General features: G+C 38.9%; 2 protein-coding genes across 2 annotated transcripts in view; both read left to right on the forward strand.

Annotated features, from left to right (window-relative positions):
* The window catches only part of LOC127619449 (cadherin-15-like), a 310,594-nt gene that overhangs the window by 234,489 nt on the left and 59,992 nt on the right, over positions 1-16,113 (forward strand). The gene's annotated exons all lie outside the window — the stretch shown is intronic.
* Positions 4,308-15,444, forward strand: ist1 (IST1 factor associated with ESCRT-III). Its single transcript, XM_052092439.1, has 10 exons — positions 4,308-4,396; positions 7,908-8,004; positions 8,861-9,041; positions 9,135-9,222; positions 9,318-9,401; positions 9,704-9,814; positions 9,908-10,096; positions 11,169-11,279; positions 14,661-14,709; positions 14,794-15,444. The coding sequence occupies exons 2-10, from the start codon at positions 7,917-7,919 to the stop codon at positions 14,958-14,960; spliced, it is 1,068 nt and encodes a 355-aa protein (XP_051948399.1). The 5' UTR covers positions 4,308-4,396; positions 7,908-7,916; the 3' UTR covers positions 14,961-15,444.

Consider the following 16,113-nt stretch of genomic DNA (forward strand, 5'->3'; position numbering starts at 1 on the left):
ATTCTGAAGCTTACAGGTCAATCGGAGCTATTGGGTTTGTTTTAAGCCTAAATCACTCTGACCCTACAGTAAGGGATTACTTTGTTTAGGAGAAGGCTTACGGTTACATTAGGGGGGCAATAACGTACGGACAGTGTTGAGTGTAATTGTATTACTAAGTAATTGGTTACTGTAATCTAATTACTTTTGTGCACAAAAAGTAATGCATTACATTTTAAATACTTGAAATTACTTTTTTGAAAGTCAGTAACTGTAATCTAATTACTTTTGTGCACAAAAAGTAATGCATTACATTTTAAATACTTGAAAGTAATTACTTTTTGAAATTCAGTAACTGTAATCTAATTACTTTTGTGCACAAAGTAATGCATTACATTTTAAATACTTGTAATTAGATTACAGTAACTGACTTTCAAAAAAGTAATTACTTTCAAGTACATTACTTGGGTTACAAATATTTCTAAAAAATCCACAGCACCCCCTATATCCACACCTGTTTAGGAGTAATGGTGCGTTCACGCCATTTCGGAATTCGGACTTAAAAGGCGTTCACGTCTCTGTAGAATGTGGAATTGTTACACGTTATAAACTCGGAATTCGATGAAAGTGCCAACTTGACTTTGGTGGCAACATGTAATAAGAAACAATATGGCAGAGGCCTCAACAGAAGTGTGTAATTTCTGCAGCACAAGCGTCACCGAATAGAATTTCAAAAATAAACGATTTCAAAACTGCTTTTTGAATTTACCTGCCGTTGGTCAAACAAAGAGGTAGCCCTGCCCCCAACTGACGCCATTGGTTGAGTAATGTTGTTGGGCGGGGTCTAAACAGGTCGCGCAAAACAAACAGAGAAATGTTCAAAGTGTCACAGAGACACCGTATTTACAGTTTTCAAGAAAATTAACCGTAAATACCTTACTTATAGTTGTCTATGCATATTAAGCTGTGATAGGAGAAAGTATTTTAACACACCTCAGCTTTAAGGACAATGAACACATATTTCTGTGTTATATGCCATTTTATTATGCCATTGCTACTTGAAGCAGTTTTTTTAGTTCTTAAAAATGTTGCAAGAACGTATTCACGAGGTCCGAGAATGTGAACGGTAATGAATAGATATGCTTAAAACCGAAATAAAACATGTATTGTGCCAAGCTGGAGTAGTTCGTCTTTTTGATTCTGAAGCTTACAGGTCAATCGGAGCAATTGGGTGTTTTAAGCCTAAATCACTCTGACTCTACTGTAAGGGATTACTTTGTTTAGGAGAAGGCTTACGGTTACATTAGGGGGGCAATAACATATTATGGACCGTGCTGAGTGTATCTGGATTACAAAGTAATTAGTTACTGTAATCTAATTACTTGTAGGTAAAGTAGTGTAACATTATATTTTAAATTCTTGTAATTAGATTACAATTACTGACTTTCAAAGAAAGTAATTTCAAGAACATTACTTGGGTTACACATATTTCTAATACGATATATTTATGTGTAATACTATTAAAATGTAAATTCTTATGTACGTCTGTTTGCATTTCTGTGACGGGTGAAGGACGTGCGACAATGAATCAGAAGAAAATGGGCATTATTTAATAAGTAACTTAAAAGTAATTGGTAATGTGATTACTTTTTTCAGTGACATAATCAGTAAAGTAATATGATTAATTTTAGACAAGCAGTTAGTAATTTGTAGTGGATTACTTTTTAGTAACTAGCCCAACACTGATAAGGGAGGGTCATCGACACGTGTTCAGTTATAGGACATTTCGTTAGGCTTGGGGCCATGATGATGCAATTAGACCCGTTGCTTCACTTGCGCTTGTGGGGGGGGCATCGGGATCATTTGGCCAAAACCCACAACAGCACCCCCCAGATCTGGCCAAGTTTAGGAGTAATTGTGCGTTCACGTCATGTCGGAATTACCGTAATTACTTGAATCCAATTAATAAAAGCTGTTCACGTCTTCGTAGAACTTGTTCTACAGAACAAGTCTGATCATGTGATTTGTTGAGCATGTTACCGTGGCGACATAGCGCGTGTGGAGGCTTCACGCTATTCTCCGCGGCATCCACGCAAAACTCACCACATGCCCCACTGAGAGCGAGAACCACATTATGGCGACCACGAGGAGGTTACCCCATGTGACTCTACCCTCCCTAGCAACCAGGCCAATTTGGTTGCTTAGGAGACCTGGCTGAAGTCACTCAGCACACCCTGGATTCGACCTTGCGACTGCAGGGGAGGTAGACAGTGTCAATAATCGCTAAGCTACCCAGGCCACAATTAAAAGTAAATAATACATGTATATATAATAACATAATACTTAAATATGAATATATTGTGTAATATGTTAATACTGCACTGTATGTGTTAGGTCTGTGCGCGCCACCTACTGACAGCTGTCCCTAACTGCTAGGATGCTATATGAGATTTCAAGGATTTTCTTAATAATAATAATAAGGTATAGGCTATTTGCACTAAGTGTAAATAGACTTAGACAGATACTATTTGCACCCCTAATAGTGTGCAATCACTGCAGTGTGTTTATTTAGATACCCACAGACAAACTACACCACCCTATCACTGTGAGGAACCTTTATATTCATTTTATATATTATTACAAGTAGTACTAAATGAACAATATGCAACATTGACATCAAGCGTTTAAAATGGTTACTGCAGTCCAAATTAGAAATATAGGAGAGAGTTGTCTCCCATGCCCCCTCCTCCCCAGACTTGAGCTTGCTGCAGGTTGAGGACACGCAACAGGAACGAGCAAACTGACAATGGTAAGCGATGAGCTATAAGTTGATAAACTAATGTATACGTTTGCAATGTGGATTTTTTATAACTCTGTCACTGTTAGCTAAATGTATTGTTGGCTTCCATGGCTGTGTTTGCCCGATAATTTGTTTCAAATCTGGCATACCCGAATATACTGGCTGTAGCATTGTTTTTGGAGAAGCCAGTATTTCAATTTAGCATGTTTCCTAAATCTCTGATAACAAATTATGATAATTGTATGCTTTAGTACAGTAAGTATATTACATATTGCACCTTTAAAGAGAAATATTAAGAGTGGAGAAAGAAAACAGGATGAGGAAAACTGGGTCAAAGTTTGGGTCAAACTGGATTAGAACCCAGGTTATCCGGATATAAAAAGCACATTCACTCCACTTTATCACATGAAACCACTGCAGAAACACTTAAAGCAGCAGTTTGTCTTTAATTTCTTTGATTCCACCAGATTATTTCAGTGCAAATAGCCACACTGTATGGCAGACACACCTAGTGCAAATAGTAAATAGATAATATATTAATGTTATAATCTTGATATTATTAAAGTTTTTAATGCTTTCCGTCATTAAAACGTTGAGATGCGAGGAAAAAAGCACAGGCGAAAACATTTGAACAGAATGCGCATGCGCGAGAGACGAAATAGGGATGTCTTCTAGACACAACCCTCCACCAGGGGATGCTTGACTCCATTAGAATAGCCTTCACGTCACATTCCGTTTTTATCTTTTTGAAGACATTTGTACACTAAAGAGTTGATATAATTGTTAAAATACATTGATTCATAAGACATATATCGCGATTCGCCCCTGCAATATTTTTAAAGCTATGTGCAGTAATAACAAACGGCTGTGATTGGTCCACCCTGACCAGCGCTGAGAAAAGTAACATGTATCACGTGATACGCCGTTGGTCATCGCTTTAACAGAGATCTCTAGCTTGACAGCGACCTGAATAATGTTACTTAATGATCAAATTGAATGGCTATTGAATTGAAAATAAAGAACGAACAGTAAAAATAAGTGAAATAATATTTAGACGCTTCGCACCTAACCAATTAGTCAACATGCCTGCCATAAGCACTATATCAGACATTATATCTGTATTAACAGCATTTGTGTAGCGCCATAGTGGAAATTCACAATTTCTATTTTTAGTTTTTTTTTAAATGTTTAAATAAACAAGTCGATTGCATTAAGTATTTGACCGAATGTTATGAAATTTAGAAAAAGAAGAAGAAAGGCCGCAGTGAGAGCAAAAATAAAAAAAAACTTTATGGCGTGACCACTAGCTCCAGTCTCCACCATACTGTATTGTTTCCAATAGACTAGTAGTCTTATATTTCAATGAAATAATTTGGCCTAATGTTGTAGTGAGATCAGACGTTTCATGCCAACCTGACACTTCTCTTGTAACATAAACATGACATCATCCAGGGCATGTGATTTTCCCCACCCTACAGACAGGGATTTTCCCCTCATACTGACGATCATGTGAGGCGTGACGTAACGAGCGCCGTGACGTCCAATGCGGAAGTGAAGGCAAACCGATCAGTCTCATCGAAATCAACTCCTCGCCCGCGTCTGAAGAGTAATTCACGTGTAAGTAGGGCATTTTTTACACGATTTACTCTCTTTCTTATCGGGGATACATAAACCTTTGGTGATTTGTTCAAGTCTACGGGGTGTCTCGGGTCTTTGTTTACTTTTGTGAATTTGACTCCTGTAGCCCTTTAGCTAATCGAGTCTCTTCCTGGTTTGAACCATGAGATTATTGACAACTTTAAACGTGTTTAAAATGTTTTATTTATGAGTCCTATAGTGTACATACATATACAAACAAACTGCTTCTTGTCATCCATAATATTGCTTAGTTTTAAGGTGTCTCCCGGACACTTGTGACTCTTATTAAAGGAATATTCTGGGTTCAGTACAGGTTAAGCTCAATTAACAGCATTTGTGTTATAATGTTGATAACTAAACAAATAAATTCGACTGGTCTCTCCTTTACTTAAAAAAAAAAGAAGCAAATATCTTGGTTACAGTCAGGCACTTACAATGGAAGTGAATGGGGCTAATCTGTAAACATTAAAATACTCACGGTTTCAGAAGTATTGCCACAAGACATAAACAATATGTGTGTTAACATGATTTTAGTGTGATCAAGTCACTTACTAACCTTCCTTTGTAACGTTACAGCCAATTTTCAACTTTGTTGCCATGTTGACTGAATGCTTTATAGCCTAAAACGTTGATTTAAACAAATTTACAGTTCAAATAATATACTAGTTTTAACTGTAGAATTAATGTAAGTGCTTTTATAAAATTATAAGTTTCACTTTTAATACGTTTAAAGCCTCCAAATATTGTCCTCATTCACTTCCATTGTAAGTGCCTCGCTGTAACCTATTTTTTATTTTGAAGAAAAAGAGGGACATATGGGACATCCACTTTTCTCCCAATTTGGAATGCCCAATTCCCACTACTTAGTAGGTCCTCATGGTGGCGCGGTTACTCACCTCAATCCGGGTGGCGGAAGACAAGACTCAGTTGCCTCTGCTACTGAGACAGTCAATCCACACATCTTATCACGTGGCTTTTTGTGCATGACAACGCAGAGACTCACAGCAAGTGGAGGCTCATGCTACTTTCTGCGATCCAATCACAATTGACCACACACCCCATTGAGAGCGAGATCCCCTAATCGTGAACACGAGGAGGTTAACCCATGTGACTCTACCCTCCCTAGCAACCGGGCCTATTTTGTTTCTTAGGAGACCTGGCTGGAGTCACTCAGCACGCCCTGGATTCGAACTCACGACTCCAGGGGTGGTAGTCAGCATCAATACTCGCTGAGCTACCCAGGCCCCAACAAAATACATTTCTAAATTCAAATTGTACTGGGGACTGTGAATGCCGAATTGCAAAAATGTGTTTTCCCCAGTATGTCTCTTCCCCTCTGTCATCAGCAAAGTCTGAGAGGACAAGGAAACTGTTCTGTTTCCCTCCATGGGAGATACCGCTGAGGAGGGATATGCTCTCTCAAGTGCAGGGCACAGTTTCGCATCCCCAGCCGGAGCTGGGGAACCTAAACGTATGGAGCACAGTGAACGAGTCTGATTTGGGTCAGTTTGTAATGAATACCATTTTGCAGGCTAGAGCGCTGTCTACGAGACGACTCTATGCACTAAAATGTGCATGTGTTTGCGGATTGGTGCTCTTCACACACTCAGATAGTGCACCTAAAAGCTTTCTCTTCTCCACTGTCTAATCCGGATGAGGAGCAGTTAGCACATTTATTATGCCCCCGTATAGGAACGTATGTGGAGCACACTCTGCAGTTTAGACAGATGGTCTTTGCAAGAAAATGTTCGCAAGGTTTTATAACCTAGATGTGGCGTCCATCGTTTCGCGAGTCCTCTCTGTCTAGAGATTATACTATTCCAACACTCAGCAGGTGACCCCGATTATTACGGGCATGCTACCGGTTATAATTTTAATACAGTCACCTGTGTACTCCCCACTAGAAGTCACAAGCACTTCCTATAAAACTAAACCTTCCTCCCTACCTCTGGTTACGATGGGGTTAAATTATATTGTGTGTATTATATGACTCATATACGTCATCAGACTGAGATTAACTTCCCATATTGTTTTCACCATGTGGGGTTATTCATTTTTATACACGCATGATGTCATATTATAGTAGGTCATCGCTCGACGGCCCTTTGACCTCATATACATATTCTTCTTAGTGTTTCTACCCTGGTGCATCTCAGGGTGTGATGCAATGGGATTCCATTCCCCAAAGAGTTTACTGCAATGCCTTGTGAACTGAATTGATAGGGAACGTCTCCGTTACTCATGTAACATCAGTTCCCTGAGATGAAGGGACCGAGACATTACAAAACTTGGCCGCATTAATACTTCAGAGTTTTGAGGTACGAGGGATTGTCCTTCAGTCAGAAGATTCTGAAGAAATGGAGTGTGAGCGCCCGCTTATATAGGTCAAATGCACGCCTAGAAGGGGCGGGGGGCTCAAACACCATTGCCTATCTTAAGATTGGCATTAATACAATGACTTCAAATAGGTTATAGTAGAAAAGTAATTTCCCCAAAGCATTCACTGCAACGTCTCATTCCCTTCATCTCAGGGAACCAAGGTTACATGAGTAAACGGAGACGTTTCACACCCTGGTCATGGTTTAATATATTTGGCAGCTTGTCAGATCCATGGTTTTGCCATTTCTCAATATTGACGATCATTGTCCGTTTGCAGTCGGCATCATGATCTTTGTGAGACATTGGCGATATCCAATTACATTGTCCTATCACCTAGCACTAGTTGATTGCCACAAAAATGTATTTCAATTTAATCGCTCCTCCTCTTTCTTTAAAAAAACCCACAAATCTGGGTTACGGTGAGGCCAATATTTGGAGGGTTTAAAGGCAGAAATGTGAAGCTTATCATTTTATAAAAGCACTAACATTCATTCTTCTGTTAAAACTAATGTATTATTTGAGGTGCAAAGTTTAGCAAAAATTGTCCCCATTCACTTCCATCAACATTATGCCACAAATGCTGTCGATTGAGCTTAACTCTTAAACTGCCACTGTAATACCATTTGATACTATGCATATACTTTGAAGTACATTGGAGTCCTACTGTACATACAGTAAATACCATGCAGTGCTCAACAATAAGGATTATTTTCCCACTAATCATTCTCACAATTTCAGTTAAATCTTATTTATGTTAGCCAGCTAGATATCTTTATCTTGGTGATATAATTCATTTGCTATTCTGTAGTTCTGCTTATACTTATTTGTCTGGAAGTAAAATGATTTAGGGGATTACATTTATCATTTACAATGTTTCTTGGGTTCCTGGAAGTTAGACTAACTGAAAAGGATCAAGTTAAACCTTTTACAGCTCATTTGTGCTGTTGTCATGATATAGCAGTGACATCACTCACCAAACTGGATGTCTATACGATCTTGAACAATAGCTTTGATAATATGTCAGCTACACAGGACATCCTCATGACCATCAATATGGGTCTTTTTTGCCCCTTTCATCTCATGTTTTGTTCTTGTTTGATGTTGTCCACAGAACTGCATCATGCTTGGTGGTGGTTTTAAATCGGAGAGACTTCGTGTCAATCTCAGACTCGTCATAAACCGACTGAAACTTCTTGAGAAGAAAAAAAGTAAGTTCATTATCTCCAAGTTTCACACATTTGGAAGTTTCAGGTCTGCTAAATTCAAAATCTAAATTCTATTAATTTAAAGGGGCCAAGACATATTCTTATATATATTTATTTATTTTTCCTGTTATTTAAGTTTTAGTTGCACCAAAACAGTCAAAATTAAGTAATATATGATAATTTTCACCCTATATTTTTCAAGTGCATAACTTGTAATCAGAAGGTCGCTGGTTCGATCCCCACAGCCACCTCCATTGTGTCCTTGAGCAAGGCACTTAACTCCAGGTTGCTCCGGGGGGGATTGTTCCTCTAATAAGGGCTCTGTAAGTCGCTTCGGATAAAAGCGTCTGCCAAATGCATAAATGTAAATGTAGGCTATGATGCATTCATTTGTTTGATGTCACAAAGTAGAGAAAATGCAAATGAGCTATTTTTACAGATTGGTTTAAATAAATGCTTTTTTTTAAATAATTATTAAAGAGGAAGTTTTGAGTTCTGAAACTTACAATATGTTTTTATAGTACTGTTAACTCTTACATGTTAAAAGATCAAGGACAATTTGACATGTCATGACCCCTTTAAAATCAACACAAATTCGAGATTGACCCTATTTGCGTTCTTATTGCATGTTGCTTATGGTTCATTGGTGCAAACCTTGTTTTTAGCCAGGTTTTTTTTTTTTTATCTTTTCGAAATTACACCAAAATTAAGTTACGATCCAAAGAATCCCCTCAATATTTTTCTCATTGACTATCCTGTTTCACTCAGAAATGCATAACTTTACGGAAGTAAAATGGGTTGTGAACCCACTTTTCCTTGTTGACGTTGAATTAATTTAGTCTCTTCTTATCTGAATCAGCTGAATTAGCCCAGAAGGCTCGTAAAGAAATAGCAGACTACCTGTCGGCAGGCAAAGATGAGCGTGCGAGGATCAGAGTCGAGCACATCATCAGAGAAGATTACTTGGTGGAGGCCATGGAGATCCTGGAGTTATACTGTGATCTACTCCTCACCCGCTTTGGCTTAATACAATCCATGAAGTGAATAATAAAATATCACATAATATCACAATCACCATCTCATTTGAAATAAATTGACACTCACTGTCTTTGATCTCTGTCCCTTTTTTTCAGAGAACTCGACCCTGGTCTACAGGAAGCGGTGTCCACACTCATCTGGGCTGCCCCACGGTTGCAAGCAGAAATCCTAGAATTGAAGATTGTGTGTATAATTTGATCTATTTAATCTCTGTTCTATTGCTGGAGGGGCATTTCTCTAAATCCAGTATGGATCATGTGTCATTTTCCTTTTAACAGGTTTCAGACCAGCTGTGTGCCAAATACAGCAAAGAGTATGGAAAGCTTTGCAGGACAAACCAGATCGGAACAGTTAATGATAGGGTATGATGTAACACATTTGTGATCTTTTTAGTGGTGCTTACTATATTTTTCAAAACCCGTAACCCTACATTTTAAACTACGATTCGTCCCGCTGTGTTTGTGCTATGGATATTAGGCAGAATGCTAGCCTCAGTCACTATTCACTTTCATTGTGTGGGGAAAAAGATGCAATGAGAGTGAATGGTGACTGAGGCAATCATTCTACCTAGCATCTAGTTTTGTGTTCACTGAAGAAATAAAATCAACATGTTTAACAAAATAAAAATCTAGTTTTAATGTCCAATCTGACATTGCTTCCATAGCTTATGCACAAACTGAGTGTGGAGGCCCCTCCAAAGATTTTGGTGGAGCGTTACCTCATTGAGATCGCTAAAAACTACAACGTCCCCTATGAACCTGATGCCATGGTTCGGGTAAGACCCAACTACCTTTTTCTTTCCATGTCAGTCATCTATTTAAGCAGCTCTTGTATCAAAATGTTCTCATGTGTAACACTCTACTCAAAGCCAGAGGTGTGTACGGGTGAAGAGGCCGATCTGATCGATGTGGACAGTGACTTCAAGAAACCCGGAGGCGGTGGAGGTGGTGGTGGTGGAGGGTTCACAGCCCCAGCAGTAGGCATGCCTATGCCCATGCCAATGCCAATGCCCATGCCCATGCCCACAGCTTTCAACTACCCAGCACCCAGAGGAGCTGTAAGTCAAATCTACTCAACAATTGCCCCTACACAAGGCCCCACCTCAAAAGCAATGCCAATCGTACCATAGTATCGGACAAGCTTTTGCTCCTTTCCAATGTAAGTCTATGGAAGTCATGTGCGTTTGGATAGTTTTAAAAGGTATTTCACAGAAATTATCCTAATGAGTGTTAAATGTTGTTGCCAGGGCACTTAAAGTATAGAAATAGTGGCACAACGTACCCAGATAGGAAACACACAATACTTCACACTTAAGGCACTTCATACGAAGTAGAATAATGTATGGGTGACATAATTTAGGACAAAATCTGGCCAAAAATACCAAGAAATATTTTTTTTTTCATAGGACATGTCGTGATTTTGTCGTAATCTACAAAAGGAATCAAATCTACTTAAATACTCTTTAAGTACCCATTCATGCTGTTGTTTGATATGCTGGTTCACTCATGTGCCGTCTTCACCCATCTGCCCAAAGTGAGATATGCCTCAATCATCATTCTTTTGTCTTTATTCTGCCCATTAACACTCTTTAATACACCCATCTTTGCAGTAGCATTAGTGTTGTCATAAATTTCAATAATAGAGCATTAGCGCCATGAATGCAGAATGTAAACAAATTACACATTATCTACTGCATTTATATTACTTTAAATCTTCAGAGTAGTTAAACAGCTTCTTATACTGATCTCATGTGAATTCTACTCATAAAATGCGGCATGAAGTCATTGATGACACATTTTAATGTCACATTAAATACGTTTTTACATGTAGTCTTGAGTGTCCTCGTTTTTAAATGCTGCTCTAAACGCATTCACCAGCAGGGTGGCCGGAGTCTGAAAGCTTGCAAATAGTATACCGTTGCTTTAGCTGTTTCTAACTTCTTTTGAGCTTTGAACTTCCTGTTCATTTCTAACGTTCTGTAAAGCTTGTCTGAGTGAGCAACAGTAACCAAATTGGCAGATCTTAGCAAAGGGTCAACTGTTTACCAGTCTTAAACATTTTAGTCTTACAATTAAACTACTGAACTTGTAGTTATAAATGTAGTTATGAGTCCATTTTTTTCCTCATAGGAGCCCTTTAATGGTCCAGTTGGCACCTATGATGCCTTTAGCCACTTCCAGCCCCCAGCGAGAGGAGGGCAGCCCCCACAGCTCCCCAGCTGCCCCCCCACCTATGAATCTGTAAGTGCAAGTGCTCTCAACCCCTCCCACCCTTCCAGACAGATGGGACAACCTGTTCACCTTTCAGGGAAGAGCAGTTTATTACAGTTCAAATGATGTCTTAGTTTGAATCTAACCCAGTGAGCAATTGTATGACATGTGCTAAAGGGTCAAGAACACTAACCTCTCTATTCTCTCTTGTGCCAATTATACTGCTTAGTTTGGGGGAAATTATTTTAATTTAGCAAGTTGTTTTACATTGTACGCGAGTTTTGGACTATAACCCTACGTAAGAGTGAATCTCACGTAGTCTGTCATTTTCGGGTCATATTTCACCCCAAAATCAAAAGGAAAAAAATAAATTGAAGCTTCATTTGGACATTTCCCCCCACAAATCTCATTACTTTAATTTAAAAAAACAATATTTCATAATCTCATTACCATAATCAATTCCTGTTGGTTTATCAAGTCAATCAAGTTGAAAGCAATGCAAAAAACTGTGGCATTTCAATACGTGATGGTTGTATTTGTGTTTGAATTTATGCTGATTTTAATTCAATTGTGTTATAATAATTATCAGATTTACAAACAAAATCATTACAGTAATGAGAATTGGTGAGAAATGTGCATAATTGTCATGAAAATAATGTCAGAATTGTTTTTAAGAAATATTCCGGGTTTAATACAAGTTAAGGTCAATCAACAGCATTTACGTTTATTCTTTTGGCAGATGCTTTTATCCAAAGCAACTTACAAAAGAGGAACACAATCGAATCATCTTAAGGAGACTGGTATGAAAACTGCCATAGTACAAAGTTTCACTAGCATCAGAATAGAGGCATTCAAAACAGATTAAAGTGCAACAAGAATTTATTTTTAAGTGACTGGTTAAGTGCTCATGGAAAAGATGTGTTTTTAGCTGTTGAAGACAGAGAGTGAGTCAGCTTCATGGATGGAGTTGGGAAGGTCATTTCACCAACGTGGTACAATGAAGCCGAAAGTCTGTGAAAGTGTTTTGGTGCCTCTTTGAGTTGGTTGAACAAGGCGACGTTCCTTCCTAGACTGACTTCTAGTGGCTGTGTAGCTCTGCATAAATGATTTTAGGTATGCTGGAGCAGACCCAGTGATTGTTCTGTATGCAGCATCAGAACCTTGAATTTGATACGTGCATCAACCGGCAGCCAGTGGAGAGAGGAGTGATGTAACATGTGCTCTCTTTGGTTCATTAAAGACCAGACGTTCTGCTGCATTCTGGATCATTTGCAGAGGTCTAATAGCACATGCAGGAAGGCCTGCAATGAGAGCATTACAGTAGTCCAGTCTAGATATGACAAGTGACTGAACAAGCAGTTGTGTGGCATGATCAGAGAGGAAAGGTCTTATCTTCCTGATATTGTAGAGTGTAAATCTACATGGTCTTGGTGTCTTTGAGATTTGGTCTGTGAAATGTATTTTGTTATCGATGGTAACCCCTAGATTTGACCATTTTGGAAGGCGTTACTGTAGTGGAACCCAGCAGCATGCTGATGATGCGTTCAACAGCAGGGTTGGCTGGAAAGACAAGAAGTTCGCTCTTGGCTGGGTTAAGTTGCAGTTGGTGTTCCTTCATCCTGGCCGAGATGTCTGCCAGGCAGGCAGAGATTCGAGCAGTCGCTTTGGTGTCATTGGGTTGGAAAGACCAGTAGAGCTGCGTGTCATTGGTGTAGCAGTGGTAAGGGAAACCATGTGCCTGAATGATGTGATGTTGTGTATTGAAGAGAAGAGAAGTGGCCCAAGCACTGAACCCTGTGGCACCCCATTAAGTAGCTGATGTGGCTTGGACACCTAATGATGATGATGTTGGGCATTACTATGAATCAGAATTATTTATGCAATTTCTTTATATAATGTCTGTAACATCTCAAAAGCATGAATAACCAACACTCCTGGAAACATAATAAACAGTTTGATGAAAAATCTGACTTTCTATAGCTTGGTATTATTTAAAATGTCACAACTTAGTCTCGCTGTCCACATACGTGGACAGCAATTTTTATGAAAACTATTTGCTTTTTTTTTGCATGTTTATTAAGTGCTACTTGGTTACAAATCAAAAAAGGGAAACAGAAAATGCACACAGCAGTCACGCTCTGATTTCAGGAGGATAATGTTTACATCTTGTGACTATACTTTTGAAACAGTATGTTTTTAAACTTTTATGAACTGGCCCCATTTACTTCCAATTTAAGTGCCTCACTGTAACCATCATTTTGGCTTTTCTTATAATAAATGAGAGACAATTTTTTAGTGGTATTCAACTTTATGCCACAAATGCTGTCGATTGAGCTTAACCTTTATTGAACCCTGATTCCACAACAGACTCTTTTTATGCAAAATAAATGTTTATTTTTTGCTTTTTATTTTGGGGTGAAATTAGACATGCTTTCATGAGATTTACCAAGAAGCATTATCCCCAACAGACCCTCCACTATACATAAGAGGAGGGTGTCTTTACTATTACCTACATACACCGATCAGCCACAACATTAAAACCACCTGCCTAATATAGTGTATGTCCCCTCGTGCCGCAAAAGCAGTGCCAACCCGCATCTCAGAATAGCATTCTGAGATGATATTCTTCTCACCACAATTGTACAGAGCGGTTATCTGAGTTACCGTAGACTTGGTCAGTTCTAACCAGTCTGACCATTCTCTGTTGACCTCTCTCATCAACAAGGCATTATCGTCAACAGAACTGCCACTCATTGGACGATTTTGGTTTTTGGCACCATTTTGAATAAATTCTAGAGACTGTTTTGTTTGAAATTCCCAGGAGATCAACAGTTACAGAAATACTCAAACCAGCCCGTCTGGCACCAACAGTCATCCATGCGATTATCTAATCGGCCAATCCTGTGGCTGCAGTGTATAAAATCATCCAGATGTGGGTCAGGAGCTTCAGTTAATGTTCACATCAACCATCAGAATGGGGGAAAATGTGATCCAAGTTATGTGGACCGTGGCATGATTGTTGGTGACAAATGGGCTGGTTTGAGTATTTCTGGGATTTTCACATGCAACAGTCTCTAGAATTTACTCAAAATGGTGCCAAAAACCAAAATCATCCAGTCAGCGGCAGTTCTGTGGACGGAAATGCCATGTTGATGAGAGAGGTCAACAGAGAATGGCCAGACTGGTTTGAACTGACAAAGTCTGTTTTGGAGGCACGAGGGAGACCTACACAATATGAGGCACATGGTTTTAATGTTGTGGCCGATTGGTGTATATAACCAGGACATATTCCTGATGTTGCAAGGGTCCATCCTGACTCCCAGATCTTCGAATTGTTTTAGGCTAATAACCATATTTGTTTTTTGCTGCGTCTTATGCGAGTTGTTAACAAATGTAATGTTTTTCTTTAAGATCGATGATTTATCAATGAAACCCACTTATCCTCACCAGGTGATCCCAGGTATTTAATACGCCCCATTTTATTATATTTTGTTATATTAAATTCTTTATATTCTCCGTTCTAAAAGCTCTGCTTCCTCTCCAGGACCATCCCCATCTGGTCAGATCTACGACAACACGAACCTTCCCGAGCTTCCGTCTGTTCCAGACACACTCCCTGCATCCTCGTTCGGAAGAAACTCCAATGCGTCAGAAGACATCGACTTTGACGACCTGTCGAGACGCTTTGAAGAACTCAAGAAGAAGACCTAATCATCGAGAACATCTGGGAGTTGAGACGTCTTCATAACCCTCATCTGCCACACAAGACTAATCCTCATCAAAGATATAAACGTACCCTGTCCGTAATCACATGCACACTGTTCTTTTTACTTTTGGTGGAGGTGTATTATAATATTTGTTGCTTATCAGAATGAAGGATCTGTTGCAGTATAGATGCTTGTGATTGCCAGTGGCAGAAATTGAAGAAACCCACTTACGAATTTTACCTACATGGACTGTTGACACAACGCCACCCTTTTTACGAGCACTTTTGCATATGCTTGCTGACAACTACAACTAGTTAGTCATCTCTAATGTATTATAACTTTAGTGGCATGTATGACCACCGTTAAATGATTATATATATACAGTATATATTAATTGTCACTGTTATCTGTTAGCTTTCCCAGACTTTTAGGAAACTATCAATTGATATCAATTGTATTATTTGTTTACAGTAAATCAAAAATCTCTAGTCATCTCAGTCTGAGTCATTTAGGAAAAAGCAGGTATAACCTGTCCGCTTTATTTACACCCAGAGTCTGGTAAAGAACTTGCCTAATCTCCTTTTGAATGACACAATGGACATTCCGTGGAACAAAGACACAATGGGTTTATTTTTGACAAACAAGGTTTAAAAACTGTAGACATGTGAGATATTTTGGGGAATGGGGGTGTGATTCTCCACAACAAAGGTTGCTTGTTTCTAGGGGTCAGATCACAGAATTTAAGAGACGAGTGTTTTCGTTATGTGTACTGAAGTTAAGCATTTCCTTTCATTGTTTTGTGCTCTTAGTTAAACCTATAGTAATGCTCTTTGTGTTGCTTATTGAATGGGGGAGAATGCATTACATATAGAGGATTACACCAATCAGCCTTCCTAATTTGACATCGATAACACTAATGTTTCTAGTCTTATCTGTGTGTTTTCCGATCTGGGTTTGCCTTCGTTACGGTCTCTGAAACTGTGACCTTGCTGTTCCACACCTTTCTCTACCACATGTGACCATTTTAATAGCGTGTGCAATGAGGCCTATGTTCATTAGTGTCTTTGGTGAGGGTTTAAAATATGATTTACTTATTTTGTGTTATTTATGAGTTGATTCTGCCTACACTGATTGAGTGTCAACGTTATAAGTTTGGT

Source organism: Xyrauchen texanus, chromosome 2 (genome assembly GCF_025860055.1).
Source record: "Xyrauchen texanus isolate HMW12.3.18 chromosome 2, RBS_HiC_50CHRs, whole genome shotgun sequence".
NCBI classification, from domain to species: domain Eukaryota; kingdom Metazoa; phylum Chordata; class Actinopteri; order Cypriniformes; family Catostomidae; genus Xyrauchen; species Xyrauchen texanus.